This window comes from Ailuropoda melanoleuca, chromosome 2 (assembly GCF_002007445.2).
Source record: "Ailuropoda melanoleuca isolate Jingjing chromosome 2, ASM200744v2, whole genome shotgun sequence".
Lineage (NCBI taxonomy): Eukaryota > Metazoa > Chordata > Mammalia > Carnivora > Ursidae > Ailuropoda > Ailuropoda melanoleuca.
In genome coordinates this window covers 145,346,165-145,364,052 of record NC_048219.1, presented here as the reverse complement: position 1 = coordinate 145,364,052, position 17,888 = coordinate 145,346,165, and the positions used below count along the sequence as shown (strand labels likewise).

Below are 17,888 nucleotides of genomic sequence, written 5' to 3'. Positions count from 1 at the left end.
TTAAGTTCCTAGGAATATATACAGTAAAAAAAAATCTTAACATTTTATATAATTTTAAGATGACAAAACATCAGTGACTTGTATAAAATATTTGGAGGAGAAATCCACATACATAATACATACGCACATATGTTGCCAGATCTTTAATTTGTCTGCAACTAGATCTCCTTAATGCCTAGCAAAGATCTATGGAAATGCCTAAAAGAAATACTGGGCCTTGAAGTGGATTATTTTAAAACAAAGTAGAAATTTCAAAGACTAAAATCAATGCCTAGAACATTATACCATTTGTGAATTATAATGCATCCTCAGGCTCTAATATCATCTTTTATTTTTTTTTATTTTTATTTTTTATTTTACTTTTTTTTAAGATTTTATTTATTTATTTGGCAGAGAGAGAGACAGCCAGCAAGAGAGGGAACACAAGCAGGGGGAGTGGGAGAGGAAGAAGCAGGCTCCCAGCGGAGAAGCCTGATGTGGGGCTTGATCCCAGAATGCTGGGATCACACCCTGAGCCGAAGACAGACGCTTAATGACTGAGCCACCCAGGCGCCCCTCTAATATCATCTTTTAAAATGAAGAAAATGATGGTGCATATACACTTTTAAAATGAAGAAGATGATGGTGGAATTTTTGTGAGTAAAAGCACTTTTTAAAAAAATTATCTGTGATGTCTTCACACATAATTCTAGGAAGTGTTCTTTTTATTCCTTCTCATAATCCATTCTAAATAGAAAATTCTGGACACTATCAGACTATGTCCAGAATTCTAAAATCTTTCAAGGTTACTTGTACGAAATTAGCAACAAAACTCTGAAGGATAACATTATGTATCTAAAACTGTGCCAGTGTTAAATTTAATCTAGGTGCCACACTAAAAGCTGCAAGGAAAGAAAAATGAGGAGAACCGATAGCCATATAAATTTTGTGATGCCGAAATATACAATACAAACACTAGAAAGGTTTAAGCTAGCTACAATTTTTCCATAATATTAAAGCAAGCTGGACTCTAAATACAATTTTATTTTCTATGTTAATTTTTAACATGGTTAAACTTCTACCAAGAGGTTGCTTTCAGATGACAAAATTTTCACTGTCATAAACTTTTTAAACATTTATCTTCTGAGTAACAACATTTATCAATAAAATTTGTATCAACACAACATTAAGATTTGTGCAGATCGTTCAAAAGAACAAAACCTAATACATAACTGTGCATTATGACATTTTTGCTATTATTCACTTTTAATTAAACAAATACTTAATTTTATAAAATCACTCATAATATACATTTTATTTCACTCAACAAAATGACTAGATTCTTATTTTGAACACTATACAGTTTATTTACTCACCTTTGTTACTAAAGGTGAGATAATTCAGTCTACATTTTAAAAAGTCACTGCCAAATCTATAGAAACAGCATTGGGTAATTTTATATACAGAGCATAACAATAACCTATTGCCTTACTTTTATAGAATCCTGTGATATCTAACTTATTTTCACATGTCTTATTTAATGCAAGAAACAACCCTATCAGGGTAGTAAAACTGGTATTATCCCCATTTTTCAGATGAGTACATAAGAACCAGAGAGGTTAAAAGACTTGTCTGAGGTCATATGACTGTTAAATAGACAAAACTAAAAGACAGAACTAGGACCAAGATATCCTGACTGCTGGATAAGCAATACTTCAAATACACCACAAAGCTTCCCAAAAAATCGCTTAACACACAAACATACACCACACACACACACACACCCCCACACACACACACAGCTTTAAAGTCATATTTGAAACAAAAATTATATGAAAACTATCCATTCACTATACAGTTATAAAATAAAAAATATACAGCCTGAGTAATTTCAAATCTTGGTATAAAGGTATCTTTGTAATTGGTTTATGCTTCTAAAAACCAAACCAGTTTCCAAAATACTAAAGAAAAAAACCAATCTTCCTATTAAAACAGGCATATCAACTTTTTAAAAATGTATTTTTATTCTTATTTATTTTTTTCAAGTAGGCTCCACGCCCAGCATGGAGTCAATTCAGGGCTTGAACTTACGACCCTGAGATCAAGACCTCAGCTGAGATCAAGAGTCGGACACTTAACTGACTGAGCCACCCAGGCGCCCCAGGCGTGTCAACTTCTACTAAGATATATGAAGCCTGATGAGACCAAGTTTCTTTTCTTCATAAAATAAACAGAATATCATATAACATACATATTTATATGTTTTGGCTTAAGCACACCAGTAACATATAAGTAAGAATTCAGAGTCCTTCTGTCGTTATTAGAAAAACAAACTTTTTTAAAAAGATTTTATTTTTAAGTAATGTCAACACCCAACATGGGGCTCAAACTCACAACCCCGAGATCAAGAGTCAAATGCTCTACTGACTGAGCCAGCCAGGCGCACCCCCACCCCCAAAAAACTTTTAAATTCCTAACAACAACATGTAACTTCCATCTCCTACTGTCACATAGATTCTACTATTCCTATGCCTTCAGCAAGTGTTATTAATGAAAACAACCAGCATAGGTACATATATATCAGAAAATGGGGGGGGAGTATATTATATTTAGTACAGTAAATTAGTAGTGAAATTCAATCTCTGAAACAACTAAAATACAATAATGTATTTTACTACCCTATCAGGGTAAAATCTTGGTTTGAAAAGACTATCTACAAAATACATCTTGTGTATAAGTGAAATAATCTGATTGTAGAATGCATATAGGATATCATTAAAAAATTACTGATTTTCTTAGACATGATAATAGTATTGTGACTATGAAGAAAAACACCTTTATTTTTAGATGCATGTATAAATATTTAGAGGTCAAGCGCCATGCTGTCTACAACTCAATTTCAAATGGCCCAGAAAACATAAACATAAAATAAACATAACAAAAAGTCAATTGTTGAATATATAAGACAGATATATAGGTGACCATTACCCTGTTCTTTCAAAGTTTCTACATGCTTAAAACTCTCAAATTAAAAAATTGAAAAAATAAGTAAGCTTCAGGGCACTTGGTACATACAACTGATATTCAGTAATATTGACTGTGATTTTAACTTGACAGCTGAGTCACATAAACTAGTCAGTCATGTACTACTCCTATTTATACTGAATCAGGGTAAATGGTTACAGACTAACACTTATCACAAAAGAATGAAAAGCTAAAGAAAGTTTATTGTATCTAGATTATAAATATTAGTTTTCAATACTTACCTTTCAGAAATTATCAAAATCAAAACAACACCTTTATTTAGTCTGTCTTCATAGTGTCATATTTTTAAAAAGTCAGTAAATGAGTTTTTTAGTTATCATCACAAGTAAATTCCCATTCTCTCTCTCATAAAGTAAATTCTCAAATTAAAAAACAGCATCTAGATTGCTTTATGATCCTTTGGCAACTGATAGTCTGTAAATAACTGTGCATCATTCTAAAAATATAAAGCAAGAAAAGTCTCTTAGGGTTTTACATGAAAACTTGCCACTATAACTAATTAAGTTTAAGTTCCTATAATCAAAAGACCAAAATAATGTTACTCTTAAAAAACAACACTGAGAATCTGGGTAACTCTACCTATGGTTAAGATCAGGTTATGTTCCAACTGCTATAAACCTCATTTTAAAACCTAAAAATATTTCCTTTAAAAGTTAGAGACATCACGAATCCTGAGAATTTGAGCTCTAAATTCATTCCAATGCTATTCAATTATGCTAAGAGTATTCCAAAGATGAGGAAAGGGGGAAAAGGGTCCTTGAGTTAAAGTGACCCCTGGTGGTATGTGATCAGAACTAACCCAAGAGGGAATAGTTTTTTAACAAGTAATTTTATTGGTGGGTTAATAATACGCATTCAGGGAATTTAAGGAACACTCAAACAAAATTTGCTTACCCAAACTGGAGTTAATGAAATAACTGATATATTTCCTACTATGATAAATGTATTTTTACTATAATCCCTCAGCTCATCTGACTTGTACCCAAGTATACTTTATACTTAGTAAATAATCTGAAAAGAGATGAGAAACTCATTCATTATCAACTAATAAGGAAATATCAATTATTCTTGTTTTATCTGAGAAGAAATAAATAACCACATTGACCTCAGAGCACAAGTGTAAGACTAAGTCAAATTGCTGACAATCTCTTCCCTTTAATGATGCTACAACCAGGAATTTACTTGAATATATAACCTGAAAAATAAAAAGCCATCGCTGATTAGTCTTATTTACTGAGTAGAATTCTCTATACTAACTTTAAAAGGAACAGATTTCTCAATTCAAACGTTTTCCCCAAAAAATAATCCCTATAAGAAACACATCAAAATATTTCTGCAAAATTTGTTTTTATGGAACTAAGTCATATCTCTTTCTTAACACAGAGAAAACCAGAACTTGCACTGCAGATGTGACGCATGATTTGTGAAGGTATCTCTTAGTTTACTAGTTACTAGCAAATCAATACTAAAACATTTCAAATGTCAGCAGGATTTCTACTATTCCAATTTCATAAAGATAAAATATAAAATATAAGCATTATGAATCATCTTTGTATTGAAAAGGCTTATTTATTCAAGTAGTAAATCAAACAATCAAACATTCTCTATAGACTCTAGAATGGCCCAAATTCCTAAACCTTGAGTCTATTTTGGAGATAGTCTAGTAATCTCATATTATATCAGAAGCCAAAGCTCCAATACCAAACCCCTTGTACCTAACCATACAAAAATTTAAACACCTAAAATTTATCATGGTATACACCATCTGTAGTGATTACCAGAAGACAGGAACTATGTCTAAAACTTACACAATATCCAATGTACTTTGTTGGATATAAAGTTAAGAGCACACTATCTCAAATACAGATACACACACAAAAAAAATTAATAAATAAGTTCAAAAAAGGGTATGTGAAGAGAATTCTGTTAACTGCAAATTTCTAGACAGAAAAAAACTTAAAATGTAGACAGGTTCTTCCTCAGAGCTGATACCACAGATGAAATCAGACAGTATTTAAGGCTACTGGTATAAGTGATTAGCCCTACTAGAAGTGACAGCTAGGAGTCCACATTGTAAACATTAAATGTTCTTTAACAAGAGAATTACCTCTTGGTTTTAAAGAATGAAACAATATTTCCCTCCATTTATATTAAGGGAAGATCCAACCGTTAATGCCAAACAGTGTCTGGTTCATCACTTTCATTTTTCATTTTTGTAAAGGTGTAATGACTTGTTCTGAGTAGCTCCTGGTTCAAAGTACGTCTTGTAACTGTCCTCAAGTTTAATACATTTTGCTGGATGACAGAATACAGAATCCAATTAATTAAACATTTGGCGAGGTTATTTTCTCCACTTCAGAGGGAGGGAAGAACACGTAATCATGCGTGCACGCATGCACATGCACACACACACACACTCATTTAAAATAACAATGCCATTTTCTACATGTAACAAATTATTTTCAAGAATTACTACTGAATATAAAGAAGTTTTAGTTACTTTATAACGTAAGTGCTAAACCTAGCTCCTTTTAATTTATTTCAACCCCTCCAGGACAAATCAAGTTTAAGACAGAATACAAAATTGAGACATAACCGTCTGAGGTGTCAAACACTAACTATGTACATCTTTCCAAAATATGGCCTAAACTCTCTAGAAAACAACACCGTTACCAGTTTAAAAATGCTTAAAAGTGATGGTAGGTAGAATGGGCCACCCCTTGTCAAAACGTAAAGAAGAAGCTGCCTTTTAATTTATAATTCTAAAAGCCTAGTTCTAATACTGAGAAAGACAGTTTTCAGAGGAATGCATACTGATCTGTGCCACACACACTGTGTTCCCTGTTAATGGAACAGATGGTCCTCCCTCAATACTACAGGGCAGATCTCGTAAGTTTTTACTGGGAAGCAGAAACCCCAGACTTCAAAAATTGCTTTTGAGCTTATTTCAACACTTTTCCCTTAAAACTTTATAAAGATATCACTGTCATCTTTAAACAAACAATAAGAGAATAATAAAATACACCTGAAACTGATATTATGATTAAAAAACACTTTCTCCTCTCCTGAGAGGCTACAGTTCGGAAATCTATTTTCTCAGAAAGTCTTAAAAATCACTTACTTACCCATCTACTGAGTTAAGTTGGAGATTATACTGGACTGCCATCTATAAGAGAATCACATTAATCTTCCACTAAATCTTCCTTTCTAGTTCCTCACCAGGCAGTGAAGTATTGAAAGAGGACAATCCTCACATGGACAAAGATTAGATGATAGACCTTAGTAGAATCCTGCTGTCAGTATAAAGTTGTTTATTTCCTTTAGTAGGAAAAGTGATGAAGATATACAAAGAGCCCACTCTATTTGTAAACAAGCATGTATACGCCTTTCCAAAAGATACATATCCAAAATACAGTTTCCCATTTCAAAAGCAACTTGAGTCTGAAAATACCGCAAAAATGGAAGTGCTATGAAATGACAGTGAGAAATTACAAGCAGCCAACTCATTATTCAATCAAGAATTTGGCACAATCATAAACCATGTACCATCTATTTTAATGGATCTTAATTCTCCTGCTATCAGCTGAAATTCCAAATTGCAAATTGAACAACTAGTGCCAAAATCCGATCATTTTCTCAATTTTTCTGCCTCAGAATACTGTTACAAAGCAGGGCAGCACACACACTTCCATTCTTGACCTATGAGATTTGTATATTCTGTAAACTGATCTGTAAATGTCCTTAAACCATAACACAAGGATTTACCCATTTCCAGGGAAGGTAAATTATGTATTAATTCTTATGTATCTGTGCAGAAGTAAAATATGTATATTCCCCAAACAGTGGAATATGTCCAAACTGCAGTAACTATTCTAATTGTTTCACTCATACAAGCAATATCTGAGAATAAAATATTATTTATCTAGGCTTTGTAATCAGTTGCAAGCAAGGCAAGCTCTCTAGTTGCATGGTATGTGTATCTTTAAGAAGTGTCTATTACTAAGTACACAGAACCAAATTATTAAAGCTATAGATTAGAAAGGAGCTTTCTTTTGATGTCTTTAACCACAGGGTGGCACTTTATCAACCATCACCTTTGTTTATTCCAAACCATACACCCAATACAGTTTTGTATAGTCAATTTAGATTATGGTCACTGGTGAATATACAAAGAATTTTTTAAAATGAGTAAAAGGGCAATTTCTACTGACTTCTACAAGGATGAAGGAAAATTTCAACCTCTGCTTTTCATTAGCATAAGTAGTTCTTCTCTGTTACTTTCTACCAGGGGCATATTAAATTGTACCAAAACCCACATCAGATTATGGCAACTATGTTTAAATCCAACATTTCCATTTTAGTAAAATTATAAATTTAGGATTCTGTTATCATTTCTCGTTAATGAAACCTAAGATATATTTACTTATCTGCAATATGGAAAAGCAGGGAAACACAAAATACGTCTACCTCTACTTCGAAGATCACATAACAACATTTTTTGACAAGTCTACTAAGTCTGTATTCCAGAGTGGAGATCTTATGGAGAGGCAGATTTGGCCAACATAGACTGAATGTGATCTCAATGAGATCTTTTGTTGAAAATACATACAAACCAGATAGTTTTATAAATTCTATGATTTTCATAAAAAAAATCTGATTTGGCATTCCTGCTTATTTTGCCATAAAAATTGGAGACAACAATGGCCAATTAAAAAGATGTCATTCAAAACCTGAACAAGAGAGATAATATGAACTATATCTTTTATTATAAAGCTTTTTTGGGAGGGAGATAATCAAGCTTGACAGAAAGCAGATAAAAGAACATAACACAAAGAATAAGTTATAATACAAAGTGAAAACAATTTAAAAATCATTAAGATTGAAATTAATAGGAAAATATAATTCAATCATCGAAAATGGTTTGTTTTGATTTTTAATTGGTGAACTTAGTTATTCTGTAAACAAAACAAAACAAAATAAAAACAACACAAAAACCTAGCTTTCCACTCTCCTAGGTTTTAACTAACTCACAGGCAAAGCCACAAGGCTTTGCAAATTTGTTCTATTATTCTTTACCACTTATCTTAAATTTGAAATTACTTTCCTTTGCCTCTAAGTGTAGAAGGTTTTAGCAACAATATTAAAACACACTTGAACTTTACTCCTCAGTGCTCAGATATTATGTTAGAATAATAAATATTTACTCCTAAAACTTATCTCCACTCCTTTATTCAATAATCCTGCTTTAAAATATTATAGTTAATATTACATGAATTATAGATAATATATATTAATATTTAACAATATATGATGTGTTGATATATTATATCTACATATTAAAATAATGTTTAAATATTACACCATCTCATTATTTTAGCAAACATAGCATAATACTTACTGTATATTCTAGCTAACCATAACATAATATCCCCAAATTCTAAGAATTAGGAGCTCTTCTTGTAAAAATTTCAACTATTAACATTCACTTTTGCTTTAATATCACCAAAGTAACCTGCCACAATTTCAAGAATGTTCATTCCAGGACTATACTTCTCTATTTAAACTCTTCCCCCACCCAGCGGTAAGTCAATCAAGATTAAGGGGCCTATAGCCTAAGTCTTGATGAAGGAAGCAACCTAACTGATAAGTAACTTGGAAGCTGCTTGGAAATTATAAAAATTATCTTTGTCAACTGTTAGATTAGGTGACCATATAGCTGAACTTCCTGCAAATGGAAAACTGACAGAAAAAAAATGAAAATCTCAGAAAGCAAAACTCACTGTATGAACTCAAGAACAATGGAAATGGTAAATATGTGAGTAAATGTAAAGTATTTCTGCTTATTTTAAATTTCTTTAAAACATTCAGAGTGGTTGTCTTGGGATGGTGGGAAGATAAGACTCTTGACCACTTTCCATTTCAGTACCTTACAAAGTCCACAGTGAATATGGAGTATTTGTTGGATATCATTCCTTTGCCTCATCAGATCCTCCCTTCACCCTGCTCATGCTACCTGGAAGCTGACCTACATGGGTCAGGTCAGAAAGCTCCTTTGCCCTCAAGATTCTACTTGCATATAGCTGATGGGAAGTACATAAGAACTCTAGGAGTTTGGAGAAAGCAAGAAGAAACAGGCTGGAGTATATTCCCTTGACTTCCTCCCTGCTGAGTAATGTTGCAATAAAAACTTTTTAAAAACCATTGTAGTTCAAACAATGAGCCAAATGCCTAAAGAAATGCAAGAATTTCTACAACGATACATAGAACATAGAAATAAAATTACGTGGCATTATCTGGTCTTTTAAAAATCCTCGATAATACATCTTTTTTTTAAGAAAGGAAGAGAAAAAGGGAATTGTTAACGTATAGCTAAATATATTATGTTATATTATGCTATATTATGCTATTTAATTTAAAATATAGCTTAGGTAATATTATAAAACAAAGTAGGGCCTAGTAGTAGCACATTCTAAGAATTGAGAGAGTTTGATTACCTATACTCAATTTCTGTATTTTTGGATCATTGACATTCAGCCATTTATTTTAATTTCAATAAATGTCTTAGTTTAAGAAAAACTATATATTACTTCAAATTAATCACAAAATGTCTTACCTAAAAATAATTTATGAAAACATAACATTCATTAAAGGCAGAGTCATTCAAAGCCATCAACCCAAGTACATATCTTACCTTGGCTTAAAATCACACAGCACTCTTTAAACCAAAAAATAAAGAAATAGCAACTGCACTTATAGGGATGATTTTACATTACCTTTTCATATAGAACTGGGTAAAAACCACATATATAACACAACTAATATGAAGATTATATGTGACATATCAAAATCAATTACGCAGTAGAATTTTTAAAATATAAGTATAGATGGGTGGGTTTTTGTTGTTTGTTTTTTTTTTTTACCTGTTTTGCAATTTCTCTTAAACAGGCTACTCCTTGTTCAAAATTAGGGAAAGCTACTGAGCCATACTTTTGGTATTCAGGGATTGGTCTGATTTTTATTGTAGCTTCTGTTATCACACCAAGAGTTCCTGAAAAAGAAGGGGGAATAATCCAATATATCACATGCCAATCTTCTAAATCATATTTAAATCTATTTTATCTATTTATTCTATTAATTTATTCTATTCATATTTAAATCTATTTATTCTATGTGGGGAATAATGGCTACTCAAGTGTTTTTAGAAAAACAACTAAACAAATTTTATACTTTCTAAAAAAAAGGTTTTGGAATACATTTTTCTTATGTTATATATAAATACTTTAAAACATTTTTAAGGTAACCTTCCTCCAAGAAGGTCACTTTTAAATAGTTTTAAAAGTATTACAACCTATTAAAAGAAAAAAATTTTTGAAAAACAACAGGTTTGTATATCTCATACATTCAGACAAAAGTATATTCTGATATTTGTGCCTACTTTTACCGTGCGAAAAATTTGCTGGGGCAAAAAGAAACTTCTATGAGAATTTAAAATGATAGAAGAAATTAAAGGGACTATTATTACCTTGCCTTTTTTCTTAGGAATTCATACAAAGACAATGGCAATATTAAGATGCCCTTGTTAAGACACCAAAAAACCTGATAGTTCAGAGAAAGAGTAGTTACCATAAATATATAGTACAAGAGAACCACCAATGAAACAATGCTCTTTCCTTTATTACATGGAGGAGGGGCAAATCAAAGAGGAAAAAAGCAAGTTAAATATAAACTACATTCTATGAGATGTAAATAACTATGCTAAAATATCTAAAGAGACATGATTAAAATCACTATATTCATGAAGTCAAACTTTTCAAATTAATGGTTTCTGATGTACAAATGGTAGAAATTATTAACACTATTAGTAAATTTTCTGAGAATCATGAAAAAAGAATAAAGAAAGACATAAATCTCTGCATTGGAGAACTTAATGGTAACACTAGAAATAAATAGTAAGTATCACAAAAATCAAAGCTTCCAGTAAATTTATAATACACCCAAAATGTCAATACAGAATACAAGATTAAAAACTAAGAGTTCATTAAAAAGTAAATTACATTAGATCACAGTATGTTCATCACATATACAAATGATTGCCTACTGAGATATCAAATATAACCCTATTATAATTTATAAAATCACAAAAACTCTGCAAGTCTGGCCCGATTAGCATTTAAATAAAAAGTAAATATATCTTGTACATTTTAAAAGATCACAAAAGTGACTAAGGCTTTATCTTTTATTTTAGCATCTTTATTGAGATATAATTCACAAACGATAAAATTCACCCATTTAAAATGTAAAACTCAATATGTTTTCAGTATATTCACAGATATTTGCAACTATCATTAAAATCTAAGTTTGGGGGCACCTGGGTGGCTCAGTGGGTTAAGCGACCAACTCTTGATTTCTGCTCAGGTCATGATTTCAGGGTCATGGGATCAAGCCCCATGTTGGGCTCCGTGCTCGGTGCAATCTTCTGCTTGTCTGTCTCCCTCTGCTCCTCCCCCCTCCTCCCCCACTCCCTCTCTCTCCAATAAATAAAATCTTAAAAAAAAAAATCTAAGTCTAGAACATTTTTATCACCCCCCCCAAAAGAAACTCTGTACCCATGGAACAGCCATTCCCTGTTTCCCCACACATACACTTCAGCCCTAGACAACCACTAATCTAGTAACATTTCTATAAATTTGCCTATTCTGGACATTTCATATAAATGGAAAGTGTCTGACTTCAGCTTGGATCATGGTCCCAGTGTTCTGGGATCGAACCCCACGTTGGGCTCCCTGCTCAGTGGGGAGCCTGCTTCTCCCTCTCCCTCTACTGCTCCCCCTGCTTGTGCGCGCTCTGTCAAATAAATAAATAAAATCTTTTTAAAAAATAAAAAATAAATGGAATCTAGTGACAATACGTGGTCTTTTGTGACTGGCTTCTATGTTTTCAAGGTTTATCCCTGTTGTAGCATGTATTAGTATTTCATTCCTTTTTAATTGTGGGCTATTATTCCATTGTATATATAACTCATTTTGTTTATCCATTCATTAGTTGATGGACATTTGGGTTTCCACATTTTTTAAAACTAGATTACCAGTTTAATATAAAAACACGATACTACTCAGGCAGAGCCAAGATTAAAAAAAAAAAAGAGAGAGAGAGATGCATAGGGCAAAGTATGGGGGACGGGGCCCAGAGTTTCCATGCCCTCTGCAGATGCATCACCCTCCCAGCACCTCCATGTGTTCACCACCCTGGAAGCTCCCTGAAACCCGCATTTTAGTGATTTTTGTGGAGGCTTCATTACATAGGCATGATTGATTAAACCACTAAATCAACATCCAGCCCCTCTCCCCTCCCTAGAGCTGAAAGTTCCATAGGTTTCCACCTTTTGGCTACTTCATATGAATAATGCTACTGTGAATATACATACAAATTTACATACATATTTTTGTGTGGATGTATGTTTTCCTTTCTCTGGAATATATACATGAAGACTTTTTTAATTTCAGAAAAACCTCTGGTCCTATTCCACATAACCCTGCCCTCAGCCACGTTTTCCTAAGGCTACATTCCAGACAACTACCACCAAGAGGTTGGGGGAATAGGGAGGAGGTTACTTCACTTCTGGTACCCCGCCTTAACTGGTGGGACAGAGGCTCTACTTGGAGTGACACTAAAACTGGGGTCCCAACTGCCCTTAGCCTGGCTTGTAAAGAGATGGCATCTTGCCAGGAGAAGCAAACCAAGAAGATCTGTTTTCCTTTCCCCTTCTTTTCCCTAGCACTGAGCTACAAAAGTAGGGATATCCTCAGAGAAAGCATGCCATTGCCCCCCTCCCCTCCCCAGAGCCACTCTCAGAGATTCAGAGGCTCAGAAACTAAGGGGCTCAGGGATTTGTTCTCAAGGGTCTGAGGAGGGAGTGGGAAAGGGAACACAAGCCAAAAAGCAGCTACTAATCTCTTTCCAAAGAAAATTACTTTGTTTGCAACAAACAGAGCATGGAGAAGTTCAAACCTAAGAACACGCTCAAAATAGTGGAGGATGTGGTAAAAGGCAACTGGGAGGACATTGGTAAATTTATTGGAGATAAAGGCAACACTGTATGCCAGCTAGTTTGCTTGTACAGAAACAGTGTGGAGGACCCCAACTATGCTCAAAAAAAGAATCCCAAACACTAAGCTCAGCAACTACCCCTTCTAAGAGATATACTTAAAATGGGTGACTTTTTTGGTATGTGAATTATATTTCAATAAAGCTATTAAAAAATAACCATTACAAGTTAATTCTCCAAATGAATTACAAATGAAACCTCAGAGTTATTTTCTTAAGTAAGGAGCTAACAGTTTTATATTTTACAAACAGGAAAATTTTTAGAAGGAAATATCTTAGACTATAAAAGTAGTCTAAAAGAACTTCTAAACCTTTGACAGAGAAGAGGCAAAAGGCTGACAGGTAAACTACTAGTACCATGATGTCTCCTCAACCACTGTACAGAATTATCTATCATACTTGTTCGTTCCTACGAACACAGGTCGTTATCACTTGGATTTTTAAAGTTGCTAATATTCCTACCACTATACTAATACCATCACTAAGCTTATTTGTAATTCTTTCAACTCTTTTCAACATTTTTAGATGCTCCTGATAGCCTTGTTAAAAGTCGTTTCTACAAATGAACTTTGACAGGCATATACTCCTAAACACAGGAATCATCTTCTCTATTTACTCTAATTTGACCACAGATTACAGAACACTTTAATAAATACTTGCTGAAACTCAAAAGTCTCCAGATTGAAATCCATTAAGGAAAAGGTCAGTATAAGCCGTGACTGCAGACAGGAACACTCTTCTACTTAAAACTAAACTCCAAGTTCCCAGGTTTTTGTGAAATCCTTAACATCTGAGAAATGGAGCCATTTGAAAATATATCTTTGAATTATAGCATATAATATCATCTAATACAACTTAAATAAAATCCAGGAAAAAGCTGGAAACCATTTAAATGCCAATCAATGAGGGTCTGGTTAGTGTACATTCAGTAGCTGTCAAAAAGAATGAAGTGGCTCTAAATATAATGATATGGAGTAAGCTTTATAAAAGGGTAAAGCAGAGTAGTAAACTCCTGTTTGTGCTTTTAAAACTGCATACATATATACTTAAATATAGCAGTGTTTACTCTGAACAAAGGAAAGGATCAGAAGGGACAGAAGGCAGGTTTTCCCGTACACATCCTTTAGTACCTTTTGAATTTTGTACATTTGTCCATATTTTAATTTTATTTTTATTGCTTATTCAAAAAGTTGATTTTAAAATATATATATCTTCACATTAGCAAACTTCCTTCAAAATTCTAATTCAACATTAAAATTCTAAGGTACCAGTGAAAAGTGACCATGCCTTAACTTCTACCTACCTGTATTGCTTCCTATGTAGAGTAGGCACTCTAAAGTAGTAAAACCCACCGTAACATTATAAGTGAGGTTTAAAAAAAAAATTAGTACAATGAGACACTGCATTATTGCAAGGTTAATGAAATGCCCAAGGCAAGTCTCTGCAACTATCCAGCTATGATTCTACTGGGGGTCCTACTGTGAAAGCAAAATCATCCAGGTCTCAGAGGGCAGCTTCCATTCAAGTTAGCCCATCACAAATGGATATATCTAAATTCACTTAATCAAAAGGCTCGTTTCTGTTGTGTTTTATTATATTTATTGATTCCTTTGCTTTGAGAATATTATGTCAGTGGAGTGATATCAAAGACTTGGATTACTTATCATTTGATTATATGTACATTACACCACTTTATAACACTTTTACATTTTATATCTACTTTATATAATTGTTTATAAATAGCTCCATGGCAATATGACATCACAGAGGCTTATACATCATTCACTTTTCTGTTTTATCAAAACTACATTACAGTAAATTTAAGAATTTTCTATTTTATAATTTTCAAATCCGATGTTTGTTCTCAAGAAAACTGAAAGCTTCAAGTGCTATTTGATATAAAATGCAAGTATTTGCTTAAAGTAAATAAACTCTTTTGTAATTTGACAATACTTTCAGGTGACTTCAGGACTAAAAAGAATGGCAGTCATTTGATCCTGAATCTTTCCCCTCTCTCTACTTTCCTCCCCAAACATAAAAATCAACAAGAAACACAAAACCACAAATAATACTAAAATGAAACTTTCAATATTACTAGGAGACAAAAAAATACTCTGACCTTCACATTACCTGTTACATAGAGATAAAATGAAAAAATCCCAAAAGGCCTACTACAGCCTTCCACCTGCTACAAGCTTGTAAGGGTAGAAAGTAAGGGAAGGCTTAAAAGAAAAAATGGAGAGTTATCAGAGGACCTGGAGGAAGTAAAGACAAAATCAACCACAGACAGCAAAAGTGCAACACTAATACCAAAATCCTGTACAGGGAAATCCACAGCCCTGGCTATGGGGAGGGGTTTGAAAATGGGAGGAACTAGAAATGATCTTATAAAAATAAGATCTTATAAAAATAAGAGAGAAAGAAGACACGCCATGCCTTCTCCCACCAAAAACACCACCATCCACAAAACAAGTAGCACAAGAGAGGGTAGGAGTGACAGAAAATGACATTCCTAAACTAGGAAACACTTCCTAAGTAATATATAGCAACAGAAGAAAAAGCAGACCAAATCCACAAAAACTACTGGAAAATGACAAAATGTAAATAAAAGCTTTTCTGCTGATGAAAAGTCTCTCCCCTAAACCAAACATGATCCTGAAAAAAAACAGTAATAGACATCTCAAACTGAATTAAATACTGTCAAGCAAGCATTTGGGGATATTAAAAAAAATACCTGAATCAGAAATACAAACATTAAAAACAGAAGCGCACAAAAAAACAAGAAGAAATGAAATAAGAGGTGACTAATCTCAGGAAAGAAAAAGAACAGCAACAACAATAACACAAATATAAAAATGAAGGCTAAGTTATAACGTATCCAAAGGAAAACAGAGAATAGATTTCGAATGAAGACTTAATAAAGGGCATTGAAGAAAAGAAGGAAAATAACCAAGAGAATGAAAATGAAATAAAGAAAAAAGTTGGGGAATAAAAAGGATCAGAGAAATATAGTGGCTGAAATGCCAAACAAGCAAACACAGTCAGACATAGTACAACTGGTGTCCCTGAAGAAGAAAAATCAAAACAGTGTGTGGGGGGGGAACCCCTAATATTTAACACTAGATGCAAAAAAACTTTCCAGAAAGAATAAAAGACCTAAATATAAACATAGAAAGGGTCCACTGGGTGCCATGCAAAACAACCTAGGACAATCAACTCTGAGCTATAAAAGTAGTAGACTTAAATAATAAAGAAAAAAATCTTCAGGACACCCAGGCAAAAAAGGGAAACAAGTTACAAAGCCAAAAGAAATAGCATTAGATTTTTTTAAAACAACTTATAAAACCAGGCAACATTGAAGCAGCATTTTCAAGAAACAAGAAAACAAAGTACAACCCATGGATATTATAACCACTCAAGCTGTCCTACAAGAGGTAAAATTACACAAAAGGACTGATAATAAGCATTTCACTTACTTCAACATATAGCAAAAGCAAAAACAAGGGTGGGTCATGGGTTAAAAAAATAAAAATGTAGTTTTCACCATTTTTCATATAAAAGAGCAAATTATTTTGAGTTACTAGTAAATTCAATACATAAGAAAGGAATGCAAAGCATTTCAGAGGCTTTGACTATTTATTATAATTTTCATTATATTGATCATGTTATAGCACCTAAAATGGAAGGAAGCTAACTGAAAAAAAATCATTATGAAAAATTCATAACACAAAACAAGACAAAAACATTAAATTTAACATGGTTAGTCATATGTAGAACTTAGTAGGATCAGGAAAATACATTTTTTTAATAATGCTTTCAAGGTTGTCATCAGATGATTTAACTATAGCAAAAAAATATTTTTAAAACTTGGGGAAAAGTTTATGATTCACATCTAAGGCAGGAGCTTATTATTCAGATGGTTCAAGATAGCAGATAAAAATACATATTATAAAAGAATATGAACTTGTTGTGATGAGCACCAGGTGATATACAGAAGTGTTGAATCACTACATTGTACCCCTGAAACTAATATTATACTGTATGCTAACTAGAATTTAAATAAAAATTAAAAAAAAATAAAATTCAAAAGTAAAAAATAAAATAAAAAAGAATATGATTTCTCAATCATGCTGTCTCCTGGCCTACATTAAGATGACTCTATACCCACATACATACAGAGATGGGGATTAAGGACTATAAATGCACTTGTAAAGATCACTAATGCCAACAACAATAGTAATAAATTTAACATTTGTTGAGTACTTACTAAAAGCTTATTGACTGCTTATCCTAATTTCATTTCCTCCTCACAAAAGCTTATGAAGATGGATTCTTTTATTGTCCCCATTTTATAGCTGAGGACACTGGCATAGAGAATTACCTAATTTACACAAAGTCACAGAAATTTAAGTGGTGGAACAAGGATTGAAATCCAGATTTGAAAGATATGCTCCTAAATCACTATGGCATTTTACATGTATTTTTATAATAAGATCTCATTTAAATACAGTAATTTGCCCTAGTATATATGTTTAATAAATAACATTTCTTTGCTTACTTTATTATTATAAGTTTACCTTCCTTAAATTAAAAGAATAATTGACTATTGAGGGGGGTAGTCTAGTCATTTAGATACAGTTTAAACTATTTTAAAAGGCATAAAAGACCAAATTATCTCTCCAGTTATCCTGTAACCCTTACCACTCTACCCCTGGACCTGCAGCCTACTCCACCCTACAGTTAAATCTTATGTTCCAGTT

General features: G+C 32.8%; 1 protein-coding gene across 1 annotated transcript in view; it reads right to left on the bottom strand.

Annotated features, from left to right (window-relative positions):
* Positions 1-17,888, bottom strand: part of AGPS (alkylglycerone phosphate synthase) — a 136,649-nt gene that overhangs the window by 44,063 nt on the left and 74,698 nt on the right. The window contains exon 11 of the mRNA XM_034654787.1: positions 9,945-10,072. Within this exon, the coding sequence (XP_034510678.1) occupies positions 9,945-10,072 (128 nt within the window). The remainder of the gene's footprint in view (positions 1-9,944; positions 10,073-17,888) is intronic.